An 18,861-nucleotide genomic window follows, 5' to 3' on the forward strand; every position below is an offset into this window, starting at 1 on the left:
TAATTTCTTCTTTTTCTTTGATTTCTTCTTTTTCTTTAATTTCTATTCCTTCTACTATTTCTTCCTCTTTAATTTCTTTTTCTTTGGCAATTTCAATTTCTATTTTTTCTTCAGCTACTCTTGCTTCTTTCACCTTTTCTTTAATTTCCCTTTCTGAAATTTTTTCTTCAATTTCTGTTTTTTCTGAAATTTTTTCTTCAATTTCTGTTTTTTCTGCAATTTTTTCTTCAACAATTTTTGCTACTTTTACCTTTTCTTCAACTTCCAATTTTTCTTCTGTTTTTAGTTTAATTTCTTCTTCTTCTACCTTTTCCTTAATTTCCTCTTCTCCTACCTTTTCTTTAACTTCCTCTTCTTCTACCTTTTCTTCAATTTCTTTTTCTTTTGCTATTTTTTCTTCAACTTCTATTTTTGTTTCCACCTTTTGTTTAACCTCTATTTTTTCTTTCACAATTTCAGCTACTTTTTCTTTAACTTCAACTTTCTCTTCCTCCACTTTTTCCACAAGTTCTTTTTCTTCCACTTTTACTTCAACTTCTCTTTCTTCCAATTGTACTTTCTCTTCCTCTACCTTTACAAGTTCTTTTTCTTTCACCTTTGCTTCAATTTCTATTCTCTCTTCCTCTACTATTTCTACTTGTACTCTCTCTACCTTTTCAACAAGTTCTTTTTCTTCGACTTCTATTCTCTCTTCCCCCACTTTTACTTCAACTTCTTTTTCCTCTACCTTTTCAACAAGTTCTTTTTCTTCGACTTCTATTCTCTCTTTCCCCACCTTTTCCACTTTTACTTCAACTTCTTTTTCCTCTACCTTTTCCACAAGTTCTTTTTCTTTGACTTTTACTCTCTCTTCCACTACTTCAACAATTTCTTTTTCTTCTACCTTTTCCACAAGTTCTTTTTCTTCAACCTTTTCCACAAGTTCTTTTTCTTCTACCTTTTCCACAAGTTTTTTTTCTTCTAACTTTTCCACAAGTTCTTTGACTTTAACTCTTTCTTCCACTAGTTCAACAGGTTCTTTGACTTTTACTCTGTCTTCCACTACTTCAACAATTTCTTTGACTTTTTCTCCCTCTTCCACTACTTCAAAAGGTTCTTCTTCTTCTACCTTTTCCCCAAGTTCTTTTTCTTCTACCTTTTCCACAAGTTCTTTTAATTCTACCTTTTCCACAAGTTCTTTTAATTCTACTTTTTCCACAAGTTCTTTTAATTCTACTTTTTCTTCAAACTTTTCTGCAAGTTCTTTTTGTTCTACCTTTTCCACAAGTTCTTTTTCTTCTACCTTTTCCACAAATTCTTTTAATTGTACTTTTTCCACAAGTTCTTTTTGTTCTACCTTTTCCATAAGTTCTTTTACTTCCACCACTTCAGCAAGTTCTTTTACTTCTACCTTTTCCACAAGTTCTTTTAATTGTACTTTTTCCACAAGTTCTTTTTGTTCTACCTTTTCCATAAGTTCTTTTTCTTCTACCTTTTCCACAAGTTCTTTTAATTGTACTTTTTCCACAAGTTCTTTTTGTTCTACCTTTTCCCCAAGTTCTTTTTCTTCTACCTTTTCCACAAGTTCTTTTAATTCTACCTTTTCCACAAGTTCTTTTACTTCTACCTTTTCTACAAGTTCTTTTTCTTCTACCTTTTCTACAAGTTCTTTTTCTTCTACCTTTTCCACAAGTTCTTCTTCTTCTACCTTTTCCACAAATTCTTTTACTTCTACTTTTTCTACAAGTTCTTTTAATTCTACTTTTTCCACAAGTTGTTTTTCTTCAAACTTCTCCACAAGTTCTTTTTGCTCTACCTTTTCCACGAGTTCTTTTTGCTCTACCTTTTCCACGACTTCTCTTTGTTCTACCTTTTCCATAAGTTCTTTTACATCAACCACTTCAGCAAGTTCTTTTACTTCTACCTTTTCCACAAGTTCTTTTTCTTCTACTTTTTCCACAAGTTCTTTTTTCTCTTCCTTTTCTTCACCTTCTATTTTCTCTTTCTCCACCTTTTTCACCTTTTCTTCTATCTTTTCAACGGGTACTTTTTCTTCAACTTGTTTTGCTTCCACCTTTAGTTCAACTTGTTTTTCCTCTACCAGTTCGACTTCTTTTTTGTCCACCTTTAGTTCAACTTCTTTTTCTTCACGTTTTTTTCTCTCTTCCTCTACCTTTATCACTTTTTCTTCTACCTTTACTGCAAATTCTTTCTCTTCTGCTCTTTCTTGAACTTCTTTTTCTTTCGATTTTAGTTCCAATTTTCCTTCAACTTCTTTGTCTTCCTCTTTTAGTTCAACTTTTAGTTCAACTTTTAGTTCAACTTTTTCTTCAACTTCTTTTCCTTCTACCTTTTCCACCAGTTCTTTGACTTTTACTGTCTCTTCCACTATTTCAACAAGTTCTTTGACTTTTACTGTCTCTTCCACTACTTCAACAAGTTCTTTGACTTTTCCTGTCTCTTCCACTACTTGAACAAGTTCTTTTTCTTCTTCCTTTTCAACTTCTTTTCTCTCTTCCTCTACCTTTTCCACTTTTTCTTTTACCTTTTCTGCAAGTTCTTTTTCTTCTACTCTTTTCTCGACTTCTTCTTCCACTTTTAGTTCGACTTTTTCTTCAACTTCTTTTTCTTCCACTCTTAGTTCAACTTTTTCTTTCTCTTTTTCTTCAACTTTTTCTTGAACTTCTTTTTGTTCAACTTCTTTTTCTTCAACTTTTTCTTCCATTTGTACTATCTCTTCCTCCACCTTTTCCACAAGTTCTTTTTCTTCTACTCTTTCTTCAAGTTCTATTTCTTCTACTCTTTCTTCAACTTCTTTTTCTTCTATTTTCAGTTCAACTTTTTCTTCTACCTTTGCTTCCACTTTTACTCTCTCTTCTGCCACCTTCACTTTTACTTTCTCTTCTGCCACCTTCACTTTTTCTTCTATCTTTTCCACAAGTTCTTTTTCTTCCACTTCTTTTTTTAACACTACTATCTCTTCCTCCACCTTTCCTTCAACTTTTTCTTTCAATATTAGTTCAACTTCTTTTTCTTTGACTTTTTGTTCAACTTCTTTTCTCTCTTCCTCAACCTTTTTCACTTTTTCTTCTACCTTTTCCACAAGTTCCTTTTCTTTTACTTTTAGTTCAACTTTTTCTTTAACTTCTTTTTTTTCCACTTTAGCTTTTTCTTTCACTTTTAATTTTACTTTTTCTTCCATTTCTATCTCTTCCTCCACCTTTTCTTCAACTTCTTTTTCTTCTGCCTTTTCAACTTCTTCAACTAGTAGCTTTTCAACTTCTTTAGCTAGTACCTTTTCAACTTTAAATTCTTCAACTTCTACCTTTTCAGCTGCAAGTTCTTTTTCTTCTACCTTTTCAACTTCTTTTTCTTCTACCTTCTCAACTTCAAATTCTACCTTTTCAACTTCAAATACTTCAACTTCTACCTTTTCAACTTCTCTTTTTTCTACCATTTCAACTTCTTTTTCTTTTACCTTTTCGACTTCAACTTCTTTTTCTTCTAACTTTGCAATTTCTACTTCTTTTTCTTCTACTTTTTCAACTTCAACTTCTTTTTCTTCTCTTTTTTCAACTTCTTCAACTTCTTTTTCTTCCACCTTTTCAACTTCAACTTCTAACTTTTCAACTTCTTCAACTTCTTTTTCTTCCATCTTTTCAACTTCTTTTTCTTCCACCTTTTCAACTTCTTTTTCTTCCATCTTTTCAACTTCTAACTTTTCAACTTCTTTTTCTTCCACCTTTTCAACTTTTTCTTCCACCTTTTCAACTTCTTTTTCTTCCATCTTTTCAACTTCTAACTTTTCAACTTCTTTTTCTTCTAACTTTTCAACTTCTTCAACTTCTACCTTTTCAGCTTCAACTTCTTTTTCTTTTACCTTTTCAACTTCTTTTTCTTCTACTTTTTCAACTTCAACTTCTTCAACTTCTTTTTCTTCCACCTTTTCAACTTTTTCTTCCACCTTTTCAACTTCTTTTTCTTCTAACTTTTCAACTTCTTTTTCTTCCACCTTTTCAACTTCTTTTTCTTCCACCTTTTCAACTTCTTTTTCTTCTAACTTTTCAACTTCTTCAACTTCTTTTTCTTCTAACTTTTCAACTTCTTCAACTTCTGCCTTTTCAGCTTCAACTTCTTTTTCTTTTACCTTTTCAACTTCTTTTTCTTTAACTTCTTCAACTTCTTTTTCTTCCACCTTTTCAACTTCTTTTTCTTCCACCTTTTCAACTTCAACTTCTAACTTTTCAACTTCTTTTTCTTCCACCTTTTCAACTTCAACTTCTAACTTTTCAACTTCTTCAACTTCTTTTTCTTCCACCTTTTCAACTTCTACAACTTCTTTTTCTTCTGCCTTTTTAACTTCTTCAACTTTAACCTTTTCAACTTCTTCAACTTCTTTTTCTTCTACCTTTTCAACTTCTTTTTCTTCTAACTTTTTAACCTGAACTTCTTTTTCTTTTACCACTTCAACTTCTACCTTTTCAACCTCTTCTACCTTTTCTTCAAGTTCTACCTTTTCAAACACTTCAACTTCTACCTTTTCAACCTCTTCAACTTCTTTTTCTTCTATCTTTTCTTCAACTGCTACCTTTTCAGCTTCTTTTTCTTCTATCTTTTCTTCAAGTTCTATCTTTTCAACCTCTTCAACTTCTTCTTCTTCTTCTTCTTCTTCTTCTACCTTTTCTTCAACTGCTACCTTTTCTTCAACTGCTACCTTTTCTTCAAGTTCTATCTTTTCAACCTCTTCAACTTCTTCTTCTTCTTCTTCTTCTTCTTCTACCTTTTCTTCAACTGCTACCTTTTCTTCAAGTTCTATCTTTTCAACCTCTTCAACTTCTTCTTCTTCTTCTTCTTCTTCTACCTTTTCTTCAACTGCTACCTTTTCTTCAACTGCTACCTTTTCTTCAAGTTCTATCTTTTCGACCTCTTTAACTTCTTTTTCTGCTATCTTTTCAGCTTCTTTTTCTTCAACTGCTACCTTTTCAGCTTCTCTTTCTTCTATCTTTTCTTCAACTGCTACCTTTTCTTCTACCTTTTTAACTACTTCAACTTCTATCTTTTCAACCTCTTCAACTTCTTTTTCTGCTATCTTTTCAGCTTCTTTTTCTTCAACTGCTACCTTTTCAGCTTCTCTTTCTTCTATCTTTTCTTCAACTGCTACCTTTTCTTCTACCTTTTTAACTACTTCAACTTCTATCTTTTCAACCTCTTCAACTTCTTTTTCTTCTACCTTTTCGACTTCTTTTTCTTCTATCTTTTCTTCAACTGCTACCTTTTCAGCTTCTTTTTCTTCAACTGCTACCTTTTCTTCAAGTTCTACCTTTTCTTCAAATTCTATCTTTTCGACCTCTTCAACTTCTTTTTCTGCTATCTTTTCTTCAACTTCCATCTTTTCAACCTCTTCAACTTCTTTTTCTTCTGCCTTTTCAACTTCTTTTTCTTCTATCTTTTCTTCAACTGCTACCTTTTCAGCTTCTTTTTCTTCTACCTTTTCTTCAACTGCTACCTTTTCTTCAAGTTCTACCCTTTCAACCACTTCAACTTCTATCTTTTCAACCGCTTCAACTTCCTTTTCTTCTATCTTTTCTTCAACTGCTACCTTTTCAGCTTCTTTTTCTTCAATCTTTTCTTCAAGTTCTATCTTTTCGACCTCTTTAACTTCTTTTTCTGCTATCTTTTCAGCTTCTTTTTCTTCAACTGCTACCTTTTCAGCTTCTCTTTCTTCTATCTTTTCTTCAACTGCTACCTTTTCTTCTACCTTTTTAACTACTTCAACTTCTATCTTTTCAACCTCTTCAACTTCTTTTTCTGCTATCTTTTCAGCTTCTTTTTCTTCAACTGCTACCTTTTCAGCTTCTCTTTCTTCTATCTTTTCTTCAACTGCTACCTTTTCTTCTACCTTTTTAACTACTTCAACTTCTATCTTTTCAACCTCTTCAACTTCTTTTTCTTCTACCTTTTCGACTTCTTTTTCTTCTATCTTTTCTTCAACTGCTACCTTTTCAGCTTCTTTTTCTTCAACTGCTACCTTTTCTTCAAGTTCTACCTTTTCTTCAAATTCTATCTTTTCGACCTCTTCAACTTCTTTTTCTGCTATCTTTTCTTCAACTTCCATCTTTTCAACCTCTTCAACTTCTTTTTCTTCTGCCTTTTCAACTTCTTTTTCTTCTATCTTTTCTTCAACTGCTACCTTTTCAGCTTCTTTTTCTTCTACCTTTTCTTCAACTGCTACCTTTTCTTCAAGTTCTACCCTTTCAACCACTTCAACTTCTATCTTTTCAACCGCTTCAACTTCCTTTTCTTCTATCTTTTCTTCAACTGCTACCTTTTCAGCTTCTTTTTCTTCAATCTTTTCTTCAAGTTCTATCTTTTCGACCTCTTTAACTTCTTTTTCTGCTATCTTTTCAGCTTCTTTTTCTTCAACTGCTACCTTTTCAGCTTCTCTTTCTTCTATCTTTTCTTCAACTGCTACCTTTTCTTCTACCTTTTTAACTACTTCAACTTCTATCTTTTCAACCTCTTCAACTTCTTTTTCTGCTATCTTTTCAGCTTCTTTTTCTTCAACTGCTACCTTTTCAGCTTCTCTTTCTTCTATCTTTTCTTCAACTGCTACCTTTTCTTCTACCTTTTTAACTACTTCAACTTCTATCTTTTCAACCTCTTCAACTTCTTTTTCTTCTACCTTTTCGACTTCTTTTTCTTCTATCTTTTCTTCAACTGCTACCTTTTCAGCTTCTTTTTCTTCAACTGCTACCTTTTCTTCAAGTTCTACCTTTTCTTCAAATTCTATCTTTTCGACCTCTTCAACTTCTTTTTCTGCTATCTTTTCTTCAACTTCCATCTTTTCAACCTCTTCAACTTCTTTTTCTTCTGCCTTTTCAACTTCTTTTTCTTCTATCTTTTCTTGAACTGCTACCTTTTCAGCTTCTTTTTCTTCTACCTTTTCTTCAACTGCTACCTTTTCTTCAAGTTCTACCTTTTCAACCACTTCAACTTCTATCTTTTCAACCGCTTCAACTTCCTTTTCTTCTATCTTTTCTTCAACTGCTACCTTTTCAGCTTCTTTTTCTTCAACTGCTACCTTTTCTTCAAGTTCTACCTTTTCTTCAAATTCTATCTTTTCGACCTCTTCAACTTCTTTTTCTGCTATCTTTTCTTCAACTTCCATCTTTTCAACCTCTTCAACTTCTTTTTCTTCTGCCTTTTCAACTTCTTTTTCTTCTATCTTTTCTTGAACTGCTACCTTTTCAGCTTCTTTTTCTTCTACCTTTTCTTCAACTGCTACCTTTTCTTCAAGTTCTACCTTTTCAACCACTTCAACTTCTATCTTTTCAACCGCTTCAACTTCCTTTTCTTCTATCTTTTCTTCAACTGCTACCTTTTCAGCTTCTTTTTCTTCAATCTTTTCTTCAAGTTCTACCTTTTCAACCACTTCAAGTTCTATCTTTTCAACCTCTTCAACTTCTTCTTCTACTTCTACCTTTTCTTCAACTGCTACCTTTTCTTCCAGTTCTATCTTTTCGACCTCTTCAACTTCTTTTTCTGCTATCTTTTCAGCTTCTTTTTCTTCTATCTTTTCTTCAACTGCTACCTTTTCAGCTTCTTTTTCTTCTATCTTTTCTTCAACTGCTACCTTTTCAGCTTCTTTTTCTTCTATCTTTTCGTCAAGTTCTACCTTTTCAACCACTTCAAGTTCTATCTTTTCAACCTCTTCAACTTCTTCTTCTACTTCTACCTTTTCTTCAACTGCTACCTTTTCTTCAAGTTCTATCTTTTCGACCTCTTCAACGTCTTTTTCTGCTATCTTTTCAGCTTCTTTTTCTTCTATCTTTTCTTCAACTGCTACCTTTTCAGCTTCTTTTTCTTCTATCTTTTCTTCAAGTTCTACCTTTTCAACCACTTCAACTTCTTCTTCTACTTCTACCTTTTCTTCAACTGCTACCTTTTCTTCAAGTTCTATCTTTTCGACCTCTTCAACTTCTTTTTCTGCTACCTTTTCAGCTTCTTTTTCTTCTATCTTTTCTTCAACTGCTACCTTTTCAGCTTCTTTTTCTTCTATCTTTTCTTCAACTGCTACCTTTTCAGCTTCTTTTTCTTCAATCTTTTCTTCAACTGCTACCTTTTCTTCAAGTTCTATCTTTTCGACCTCTTCAACTTCTTTTTCTGCTATCTTTTCAGCTTCTTTTTCTTCTATCTTTTCTTCAACTGCTACCTTTTCAGCTTCTTTTTCTTCTATATTTTCTTCAACTGCTAACTTTTCTTCTGCCTTTTTAACTACTTCAACTTCTATCTTTTCAACCTCTTCAACTTCTTTTTCTTCTATCTTTTCTTCAACTTCTATCTTTTCAACATCTTCAACTTTTTTTTCTTCTACCTTTTCAACTTCTTTTTCTTCTATCTTTTCTTCAACTGCTACCTTTTCTTCAAGTTCTACCTTTTCAACAACTTCAACTTCTATCTTTTCAACCGCTCCAACTTCCTTTTCTTCTATCTTTTCTTCAACTGCTACCTTTTCAGCTTCTTTTTCTTCAACTGCTACCTTTTCTTCAAGTTCTACCTTTTCAACTACTTCAACTTCTATCTTTTCAACCACTTCAACTTCCATCTTTTCAACCGCTTCAACTTCCTTTTCTTCTATCTTTTCTTCAACTGCTACCTTTTCAGCTTCTTTTTCTTCTATCTTTTCTTCAACTGCTTCCTTTTCAGCTTCTTTTTCTTCTATCTTTTCTTCAACTGCTACCTTTTCTTCAAGTTCTACCTTTTCAACCACTTCAACTTCTCTCTTTTCAACCTCTTCAACTTCTTTTTCTTCTATCTTTTCTTCAACTTCTACCTTTTCAGCCTCTTCAACTTCTTTTTCTTCTACCTTTTCAACTTCTTTTTCTTCTATCTTTTCTTGAACTGCTACCTTTTCAGCTTCTTTTTCTTCTATCTTTTCTTCAACTGCTACCTTTTCTTCAAGTTCTACCTTTTCAACAACTTGAACTTCTATCTTTTCAACCGCTTCAACTTCCTTTTCTTCTATCTTTTCTTCAACTTCTACCTTTTCAACATCTTCAACTTCTTTTTCTTCTACCTTTTCAACTTCTTTTTCTTCTATCTTTTCTTCAACTGCTACCCTTTCTTCAAGTTCTACCTTTTCAACAACTTCAACTTCTATCTTTTCAACCGCTTCAACTTCCTTTTCTTCTATCTTTTCTTCAACTTCTACCTTTTCAACATCTTCAACTTCTTTTTCTTCTACCTTTTCAACTTCTTCTACCTTTTCAACTTCTTCTTCTACCTTTTCAACTTCTTTTTCTTCTATCTTTTCTTCAACTGCTACCTTTTCAGCTTCTATTTCTTCTACCTTTTCTTCAACTGCTACCATTTCTTCAAATTCTACCTTTTCAACCACTTCAAGTTCTATCTTTTCAACCTCTTCAACTTCTTCTTCTTCTTCTACCTTTTCTTCAAGTCCTACCTTTTCAAGCACTTCAACTTCTATCTTTTCGACCTCTTCAACTTCTTCTACCTTTTCAACTTCTTCTGCTACTATCTTTTCTTCAACTGCTACCTTTTCAGCTTCTTTTTCTTCTATCTTTTCTTCAACTGCTACCTTTTCAACCACTTCAAGTTCTTTTTCTTCTATCTTTTCTTCAACTGCTACCTTTTCTTCAAGTTCTACCTTTTCAACCACTTCAATTTCTACCTTTTCTTGAAGTGCTGCCTTTTCTTCAACTTCTGCCTTTTCAACTTCAACTTCTACCTTTCCTTCTACTTGTGCCCTTTCTTCAATTTCTTTTTCTTCTATTTCTTCAACTCCTATTCTCTCTTCCTCCACCTTTTTCACTTTTTCTTCTACCTTTTCAACAAGTTCTTTTACTTCTATCTTTTCAACAAGTTCTTTTTCTTCTACTTTTTCTTTAACTTCTTTTTCCTCCACCTGAACTATTTTTTCTTCCACTCTTTCTTCAACTTCTTTTTCTTCCACTGTTATTTCTTTTACTTTCACTTTTGTTTCAACTTTTTCTTCCACTTCTGCTATCTCTTCCTTCACCTTTTCTTCAAGTAATTTTTCTTTTATCTTTTCTTCAACTTCTTTTTCTTCTACCTTTTCTTTAACTTCTATTCTCTTTTCCTCCACTTTTTTCTCTTTATCTTCTACCTTTTCAACAAGTTCTTTCACTTTTTCTTCTACTTTTTGTTCACCTTCCTCTGCCTTTTCTACTTTTTCTTCTACCTCTTCCACAATTTCTTTTTCCTCTACTTCTTCCACAATTTCTTTTTCTTCCACTCTTTCTTGAACTGCTTTTTCTTTCACTTTCAGTTCCACTTCTTTTTCTAACACTTCTGTTATCTCTTTCTCCACCTTTTCTTCCACTTCTACTCTCTCCTCCCCCAACTCTTCCTTTTCATCTTCTACCTTTTCTACAATTGTTTTTTCTAATACTTCTATCTCTTCCTCCAACCTTTCTTCAACTACTTTTTCTTCCACTAGTACTCTCTCTTCATCCATCTTTTCCATATATTCTTTTTCTTCCATTTCTGCTCTCACTTCTTCCAATTTGAGTTCTTTTTCTTCCACCTGTTCCACAAGTTCTTTTTCTTTCACTTCTACTCTCTCTTCCTCTAGCTTTTCCACTTTTTCTTGTACTCTTTCTTCTACTTCTACTTTTTCATCCACTTTCATTTCTACAAGTATTCTTTCTTTTTGCAACTTTTCTTCCACTTCTACTCTTTCTTTCTCTGCCTTTTCTTCGACTTCCATTTCTTTTTCCATCTTTTCTTTAGCGTGCATTTCTTCTTCCATCTTTTCTTCGATTTCTTTTTCTTCTGCTTCCTTTTCTTCAATTCCTTTTTCTTCTGCCATCTTTTCAACTTCCTCTTCTGCTTTTTCAGCTTCAACTTCTATTTCAGCCTCTACCTTTTCTTCAGCTTCTATTTTTTCTTCCTCTATCTTTTCTGCAGCTTCTTCTTCGACTTCCACTTTCTTAACTTCTGCCTTTTCAGCTTCAACTTCTAATTTTTCTTTCTCTGCCTTTTCTTCACCTACTTCCACCACTGCCTTTTTCTTTTCAACCTCTTTTTCCATCTTCTCTTCTTCAATCTTTTCTTCTTCTATCCTTTTGTCTACAACTTCTGCCTCTTTTTCAATTAGTGTTTCTTTCTTTTCCTCTTCAAACAACTGTTTCTTTGCTTCTTTTTTAAATTCATATATAATTTCTTCTTTCTGAACCTCTTTTCCTACAACTTCCACTGAAATTTTTTCCTCTGTTTCTTTTATCTTTCTTTCTGCTTCTAATTTAGATATTACTTTTTTCTCTATCACTTCAATTGTCTCCTCGCTTTCTGGCTGTAAAATCTCATGTACCATTTTTTCTGCTTCTATTTCTTTCATTTCTCTTTCTTCTATTTCCTCTGCCCTCTCTATTTCTTTATGAACAGCTTCGACATCCTTTTTCTCTATCCTTTCCCTTACCCTTTTCATTATCTGTTCCTTTTCTATCCTAAATGCTTCCTCTTTCGTCAATTCTAATTCTTTTATCGCTTCTTTCTGCTCGATTTCCTTTGTGATCTCTAAAATGTCTTCTGGCATTACCTTTTCCTCCTCTTTTTCCTTTTCTACTTCTATCTCATCTTTCAATACCTTTTCTTCTTCTTCATCCTTTTCAGTGATCATTGGTTTTTCTAATTTCACTTCTTCTGGCACAAAAGTTTCTTCGGACGGACTTTTCATGGCTGACTTGTCAATGATTTCTTCTTCAGCTGCCTTTTCTTCTACTTTAGGTTTGGACGGAGTGACTTTTGTTTCAATTTTAGATTCCTTTGCTTTCAGTTTCGCTTCAACTGATATTTTACCCTTTATAGGTGGGGCTGCTGAAATCTCTTCTGTTGCTGGAGGTCGTTTCCCTTTTTTCCTTTCTCTGGTGGCTACAGTTCTTGTAACGTGGACATGAGAAATGTCTTCTGAACTGGACGGAGCTCTTTCTATCTTACTTATCTTCTCTTTTCCTTTAGATATTTTCGTAATCTCTTTTGTTACTCTTTGTGTTCTAACAGCCGAAACAGGTGGTATTCTTTGTTTTCTTTTTGGAGAAACGAAGGGAGATCTTTCCACTTCCTTAGGACGTTTCACTGGACTTTTTGGAATTGTGGGTGACGATTTTGCCTTGATTTCCATCTTTCTACTGACAGCCCTGGCTTCAGCAGCTTTCTTGTTTGTAACCTCTTTAATTCCTTTTGATTTGGCTTCTTGCTTTTCATGTATTTTTGGAGAAGTAACAGGTGAAACACGTTTTGTTTCGATTTTCTCGGATACCTTTTCCGCCACAACTTTTGTCTCTCTTAATTCTTTCTTCACTTTCCGTTCTTCTTTGGCAAGTTTTTCTACAGATTCTATGCGCCTCACGATCTTTTTAATTTGCGGCCTAGAATCTATGTGCCCTTTTTCGAGTGATTCTGTGCTGGCTCTTTTTGATATGTCTGCATGTTTTGCAGCAGGGCGTTTTATGGGAGACATCGGTGTTGTGGTTTTAGGAACTTGAGTTTTTTGAACAATTTTTTTTGTTTTTACTTGAACTTTTTCCTTGACAATGGATGTCAGTGATAAGCGCGAACATACTGGATATCTCAGTATATCCAAGCCCTTTAGCTTTTCCAACCCTTCAAATATTACACTCTGAGGGGCACTTCCAGGAAGAAGAACACGAGTTATTGTGTCTTCTGGATCAGACGGCCTCCAAACCAGAAGAGCACAAATTGACATAACGTGGCTTAATGGAATCTCTAATTCTCTATTACTAAGTTTCAGGCTCGTTTTAAAGGTACTGAAGTATTCACGGTATGACGTCCATTGATGGAAGAATTCTCTTACTTCTAGTGTGTCTCTGGGCGGACTCAAAACATACATTTCTAAAGTGCCATGACCAACTTTGTGAAATAAGGTAAGTGGCTCGATAATGGTGTCTCGTAGGCAGTGGTGGGGTTTCAGACCTAACTGGTGAAGATTTTCTGTGAATTCGTGGCCTTCCGTTACTACACTTACTAAAAGTTCGCCAGAGTCTTTTTCCAATTCATTAGAAGGCGAGAATTTTCCTTCGGCAACATTACAAAACACATATCCTACCTGAGGAAAGGAACGGTGCCTTGCTTTTCGTTTCACCATCGTTGTAACTCCGCAAAGGTTATTTTCACTTAACCTGGTTACCATTATTGCATCCAAACGATCTAAGTGCCGAATGAATTCCCAAAAGCATGGTCTCCTGTTAAATCCACCATCAATGAGCATATTGAAACCATTCACGCCAAAAAGGGCGCAATCTCCTTGTCCACCAGGAAATACGTAGAGCGTTGGCCGGTTGAAACGTATATTTCCTATAATTGGAGAGGATTTCATGAGTTCTTCTAATGATTGACTAATAAGGACGTAATCCAAACAGTCGATCAGAGCTGACGCTCCTGGAACACACGAGACTTTGTCGGCAGGATTAATTAAAACAACAGTATCACTAAATTCTTTCCGAAGAGATTTGTTTGTCCACTGACCTTCTTGCGTACAGTGTATATGGACGGTACTTCCAGGATGGGAAAGTAATGCTGATTGAACGTCTGCATCTAATAATATGGAAGTAAAATCTTGGAATGAAAAAACACCATCCTGTAAAATCCAGGAACCTGTTCCAGCAAATGCATATCCAGCGTGAATGAGATGTTTGTGCCCAATGGTTGCAGCGAGTAAATTTTTTAGGCACTGTTTCAACGTTGTCACCTGGGGGTTCAAGAGAACTTCTAGTGCAAGTTTTTCGGTCGAATGTTGAATCAGAAGCTCTGAAAAGAAAGAAAAAATTGTAACCAATCGAATCACAAATGATTCACTTAGAAAGGATTTATTATTACTGAAGAAATGATCAATGGGAAATTTCTATATTTAATTATGAATGATAAATATATTTAAGCAGTCAAGGGTTAATTGTATAAAAAGTGAGAGTGTCATTGATTTGAAAAAGAATTCTGCAAAAGAGCGTATGAATCATGAAAAGTGGGCCCTGTTTTTATCTCATACTTTTTGCATCAACTCGTAATTATTATCAGAGATGCGTGTCTTCTGAAATGAAATAGAGTGGATATTTGGTCTTTGTAAATTGCGCTACAATAAAATGATTCATAATCCATACTTTCCAAGTTGTAGACATCGGAAACCCAAAGTTTTTTAAATGTGGATCGGTACTTGGGCAGGAGAAACTGGAATGAAAAGAGGGAAAACACAAAAAGCGAAAAGCATATGCTGAAAATAAGCTGAAACAAAAAAGAACATTGATTGATTATACACCTATGAGCCAAAACATTATGACCACGAGTCGTTATGCAAATCGAAGCAATTGCAGGTGAACTACGGTGCGTGCTCGGGTCGGAACACGGTATAAAAAACACTGGATGCCGAGCTCCGTTAATCAGTGTTACTCTTGGTCTTCAGATGGGAAAGGCAGAGAACTTAAACGTGTTTGACAAAGGCCAAATTATAATGGCCAGACGACTGAGTCAGAGCATATCCCAAACGGCACGGCTGGTGGGATGCTCACGGTTAGCTGTGGTTAGTACCTAACGAAATTGGTCCAAGGAGGGGAAACCCACTAACCGCCCACGATGCTCGAGGTCAGCGAAGGCTGTCCCGGATGGTACGTGGCAACAGAAGGGCGACTGTGGCGCAACTAGTCGGTAATTTGAATGCTCGTGACGGGAGTAATGTGTCACAACACACAGTACATCGAACCCTGCTGAAAAGGGGGCTGCGTAGCCGTAGGCCGCTCCACGTACCCATGCTAACAACGATTCACCGGCGACAGCACCTACAACGGGCATGCGAGCATCAAAACTGGACCTTGAATGACTGGAAGAAGGTCATCTGGTCCGATGAATGATGTTTCCTGTTGCACCATGTGGACGGCCGGGTACGTGTGCGTCATTTACTTAGGGAAGTGATGGCACCTGGATTCACCGTGGGACGAAAACAAGCTGGTGGCGGCGGTGTCATGCTTTGGGAGATGTTCTGCTGGGATAACCTGGGTGCAGTCATCCATGTACCGGGCACTCTGACGTCAACCACCTTCCTAAACATCATTGCTGACCAGGTACACCCTTTCGTGGCAATGGTCTTCCCCTCTGGCGGTGCCGTCTTTCAGCAGGATAATGCGCCATGCCATACCTCCCGGATTGTTCGAGATTGGTTCGCAGAACACGAGGAAGACTTACAGGTGTTGCCCTGGCCTCCAAATTCCGCAGACATCAATCCCATGGAGCATCTGTGGTTTATGTTGGTACAGTAACTCCTATCTGCGGAGTCTCAACCACCCACCTTATAGGAGTTAAAGAATCTGCTTTTTACGTGTTGGTACCAGATACCGCATGACACATTTAGAAATCTTGTAGCGTCCATGCCTCGCCGGGTACGAGCTGTTTTGGATGCCCGTGGAGGACCAACATCATATTAGGCAGGTTGTCATAATGTTTTGGCTCGTTGGTGTATAGCAAATTGATGATAAATAGTTTTTATTATACAAAGTGTCTATAAATGGTGGGAACACTTTTAATAATTTATTGCATATGGAGTAAGAGAGATACCATTTATTTATTTATACCATTTGAAAAGGAAAACATGAAAGTTTCCCAGTTGTTACTGCCGAGACGTGTAGTTCCATCATTCACCGCCAGTTGGCGTTATCTGTCGTACCTCTACCACTCTAACTGGCAATCCTACCTCGATACGTTGCGGCAGTGGTTGATGCCTCGAGTTCAGGAAGATAGCGATGACTTTATTTACCAGCAAGACAGGTTTCATTCTCGTACAGACAAATGGAAAATTTATTTATGTACGATGAAAAAATTTAATTTTCGAAAATACAGGTGAGAATAATTTGTACGAGAGAAAATCACGTTACAACGAATTTCTCGGGAATGCATCAGTCATTTCGTCATACCGAAATTTCATCGAAATGAATATCATTCGAGATTATTCTTTAAAAAATTATTATTTCTTCGGGTTGTTTCTACGGGTTAAAGGTGGACCCACTCGCTATTCGGCATGTGCGCCTAATAAAGTGGCCACTTAGTGTACACAAACGAGACGAGAACTGATGGGACGTTTACTGGTCTTCGCCAAACTCGCGGCGCAAGTGCAAAGCTTGGATCAGTGTTCAAGACGACATCGTCCATCTTTTCGACTCCTGGGGCGATGTTTCGTCGTTTGTTGATCGATTGTACACGACCGTGCAGTGTAGTTCTCCCCATCAGTTGCTTCAATTTTTTTTTTTTGCCGCATCAGCAACTAAAGCCATATTGCGCCGTACATAATATGTCTGTAAACTGCGCGTGTTCTGTGGTAGATTTGCTCTTTGTTGGACGAAGAATCCCAGTTTCCGTGAGAAAAAAACCACGCTACTCTCGCCGGAGGCCGACTGACTCGGCCACGTTGTGAAAAAGACAGTATTCGAACTGAGGTCTTCTCCGCCCGGGATTATCCAGAAGGATGGTGATTACACCAAGTGGGATGTTATCCCCGAGGGCAGTTGATTCATTCCCATACTCATCTACAATAGATTCAAACTAATGGAGTTTGACACAAATTTATATGCGAATTGACAACGAGACTATCATTTAGCAGAGCTTTGTCTGTCTGTCTGTTTGCACACGTATAACACCACAGTTCAGTATTCCGGCATTCTTAACAAATGACTCAATAAACCGAATTACCTTAATTAGTGGAACTTTGGCCACGTACCAATCCTTTCTTTGGACACCCGCTGGGACTTCCTTTAATCATCAGATGATAAACGTCTACGATCACATGTTCGATCAATATGGTCCACTTTCCCCTATTTCCAGAAAAGGAGAACATCGCATTCAAATGAACGCACTCTGTTACATGTCTCAGTCATTTACACTCTCGGGTGATGTTTCATTTTATTTGATGACCTTTCGCGATTCTAAGTGCGTTTTATTTACTTCGTTTCTCTCCGAGTTGTTTCAGATTTGTTCCGCATTCCGAACATTAAGTTGGCGAACTGGTCGTTTCGTCATCCGCATCACATTTGCCAAGGTCGCAACTTTCGTTACTGTTAATATCGGGCCCATACCACCTTCTTTCTCCTCCTCCTCCTCTGCTGCGGGTGAATTGGATTCGTCCATTTTAATGACTGGTTTAGCAACATCGCGACTATGTCCACCCGACCAAAGTATTTGTGGTAATAGTTTCCCTTTTCTTTTTTCTAAAACAAAAGTCAATTATCCTTGAAAAAAAGTTCAATATTTCCGCGCAATGTTTCTTTTCTTTTAAACACTTCCAGTGTGTGTTTTACTTTTCGCTTCATCGCGCGCTGTACAAATCCATAACTGCATTACGTCACTTTCTGCTTTGTAATTTCGACCCGCTCTTTAAGATTTTATCTTCCTTCTTTCTTCATACATATACGCTTAAATTGAAAATTTAATGCATTGAGGTCCAGTACGTGTCTTAGAAAGATACTGGGCGGTAAATGATAACTGACCAAAATTATATTATTTCTAGGCCACCCAAACTAATTAAATTCATCCGCTGCGCTGTGTGTCTGATGTCTATTAATTGCGTGTGTTCTACGGTCGATTTGTCTGTTTTGCTGGACGAAAAACCACAGTTTTTTTGGGGGGGTGGGAACCTCGCTATCTACGTCTGAGGCCGATAACTCAGCCATGGAGTGAAAAAAGCCCATTAAAGTTCCTCGCCTCATCGACGGGATTACGGGATTCGAACCCGGACCTTTTCCACCCGGTGTGGAGAGGACGGTGATGATACCCGCGCAGACTATGATAACTGACCATAAATTTTGGTGAAATTGGGACTATTCTGCAGAAAACTAATCACATACACGGAGATGGACCACCTAGTGCTCGCTGAAGATGGACCAGCGTGAACTCCTTTCTCTTCACCCGCATTAAATTACGCGGGTTAACGTAGGAGTGAAACCAATGCTTTAATTTCTTTAGAATCAATGGCAGAGAGTTGGAGATCCAATGGCTCCTGTTTCAAAGTGTCCACGTTGCTTCACGCTAAGTGTGTGACGTGTTGTTTTATGATATCTAATGTAAATGTTTGTGGAAGTGGATACTTTGATATTATTCGTTGTATTTTGTATTCATCCGTTTGCAGTAGTGATAAATTGAAACATAATCGCAAATCCCTTCAGCCCGGATAAGCCAAGTTTGTTTCCTACTTCTGTTGGTTAGTTTCCTGTTCAAAAAAACTTTCTGAAGAAAAACACTAGGAAACGTTATCTGTTATCCATAAAGATTCGTAATAACTCTAAAAGAAAAATGCTGGCAGCATTAATCTGATGATTCTAAAATAAGTTTGTGACACCAGAAATTGAAGACAGATCGTCACTCACTGAGACGCAGATCAAAATGGTCACTCAGAACAAACTTCCACGGACAAACCACAAGGCAGACTGCTCTGCTGTCAAGACATCAGGAGCCAAGTCGACTCCTGGGGCAAACAGCCTCTCCAGGTCCTCCTTTCGTTTCTTCTTTTGTATAACTTCTGGCAGTGGTCCAGTATCCTACACGAAGTCCACGCCCAGATCAGTTAACCCGCCCGATCTGCTTTCCCAACCCTAAGTCCTTGCCGGTATAGTTGATATAAACTTAAAGTGGAGATTGTGTATGTAAATCTTGGTCTGAGGCTAACTCATTGATAAAATATCGGTGAATGACAATTCAGATTTGATGATAATACCATTTTCATGAAGTAAAAATTCAGTAGTGTAGTGAACAGTGCACTATTGAATTTTGATGTACTGTACTTTCATTTCATTGCCCAAAAAATTAGAAGACTTTTGTAGATCGCGTCAACAGATAAACGGATGGTAAGCA

General features: G+C 36.3%; 1 protein-coding gene across 1 annotated transcript in view; it reads right to left on the bottom strand.

Moving 5' to 3' along the window:
• Positions 1-18,861, bottom strand: part of LOC150090477 (uncharacterized) — a 90,732-nt gene that overhangs the window by 15,432 nt on the left and 56,439 nt on the right. Inside the window, exon 3 of the mRNA XM_090378068.1 lies at positions 56-13,788. Coding sequence (XP_090234194.1) covers positions 56-13,788 — 13,733 coding nt within the window. The remainder of the gene's footprint in view (positions 1-55; positions 13,789-18,861) is intronic.

This window comes from Mastigoproctus giganteus, chromosome 1 (assembly GCF_048544385.1).
Source record: "Mastigoproctus giganteus isolate SK-2022 chromosome 1, ASM4854438v1, whole genome shotgun sequence".
Lineage (NCBI taxonomy): Eukaryota > Metazoa > Arthropoda > Arachnida > Uropygi > Thelyphonidae > Mastigoproctus > Mastigoproctus giganteus.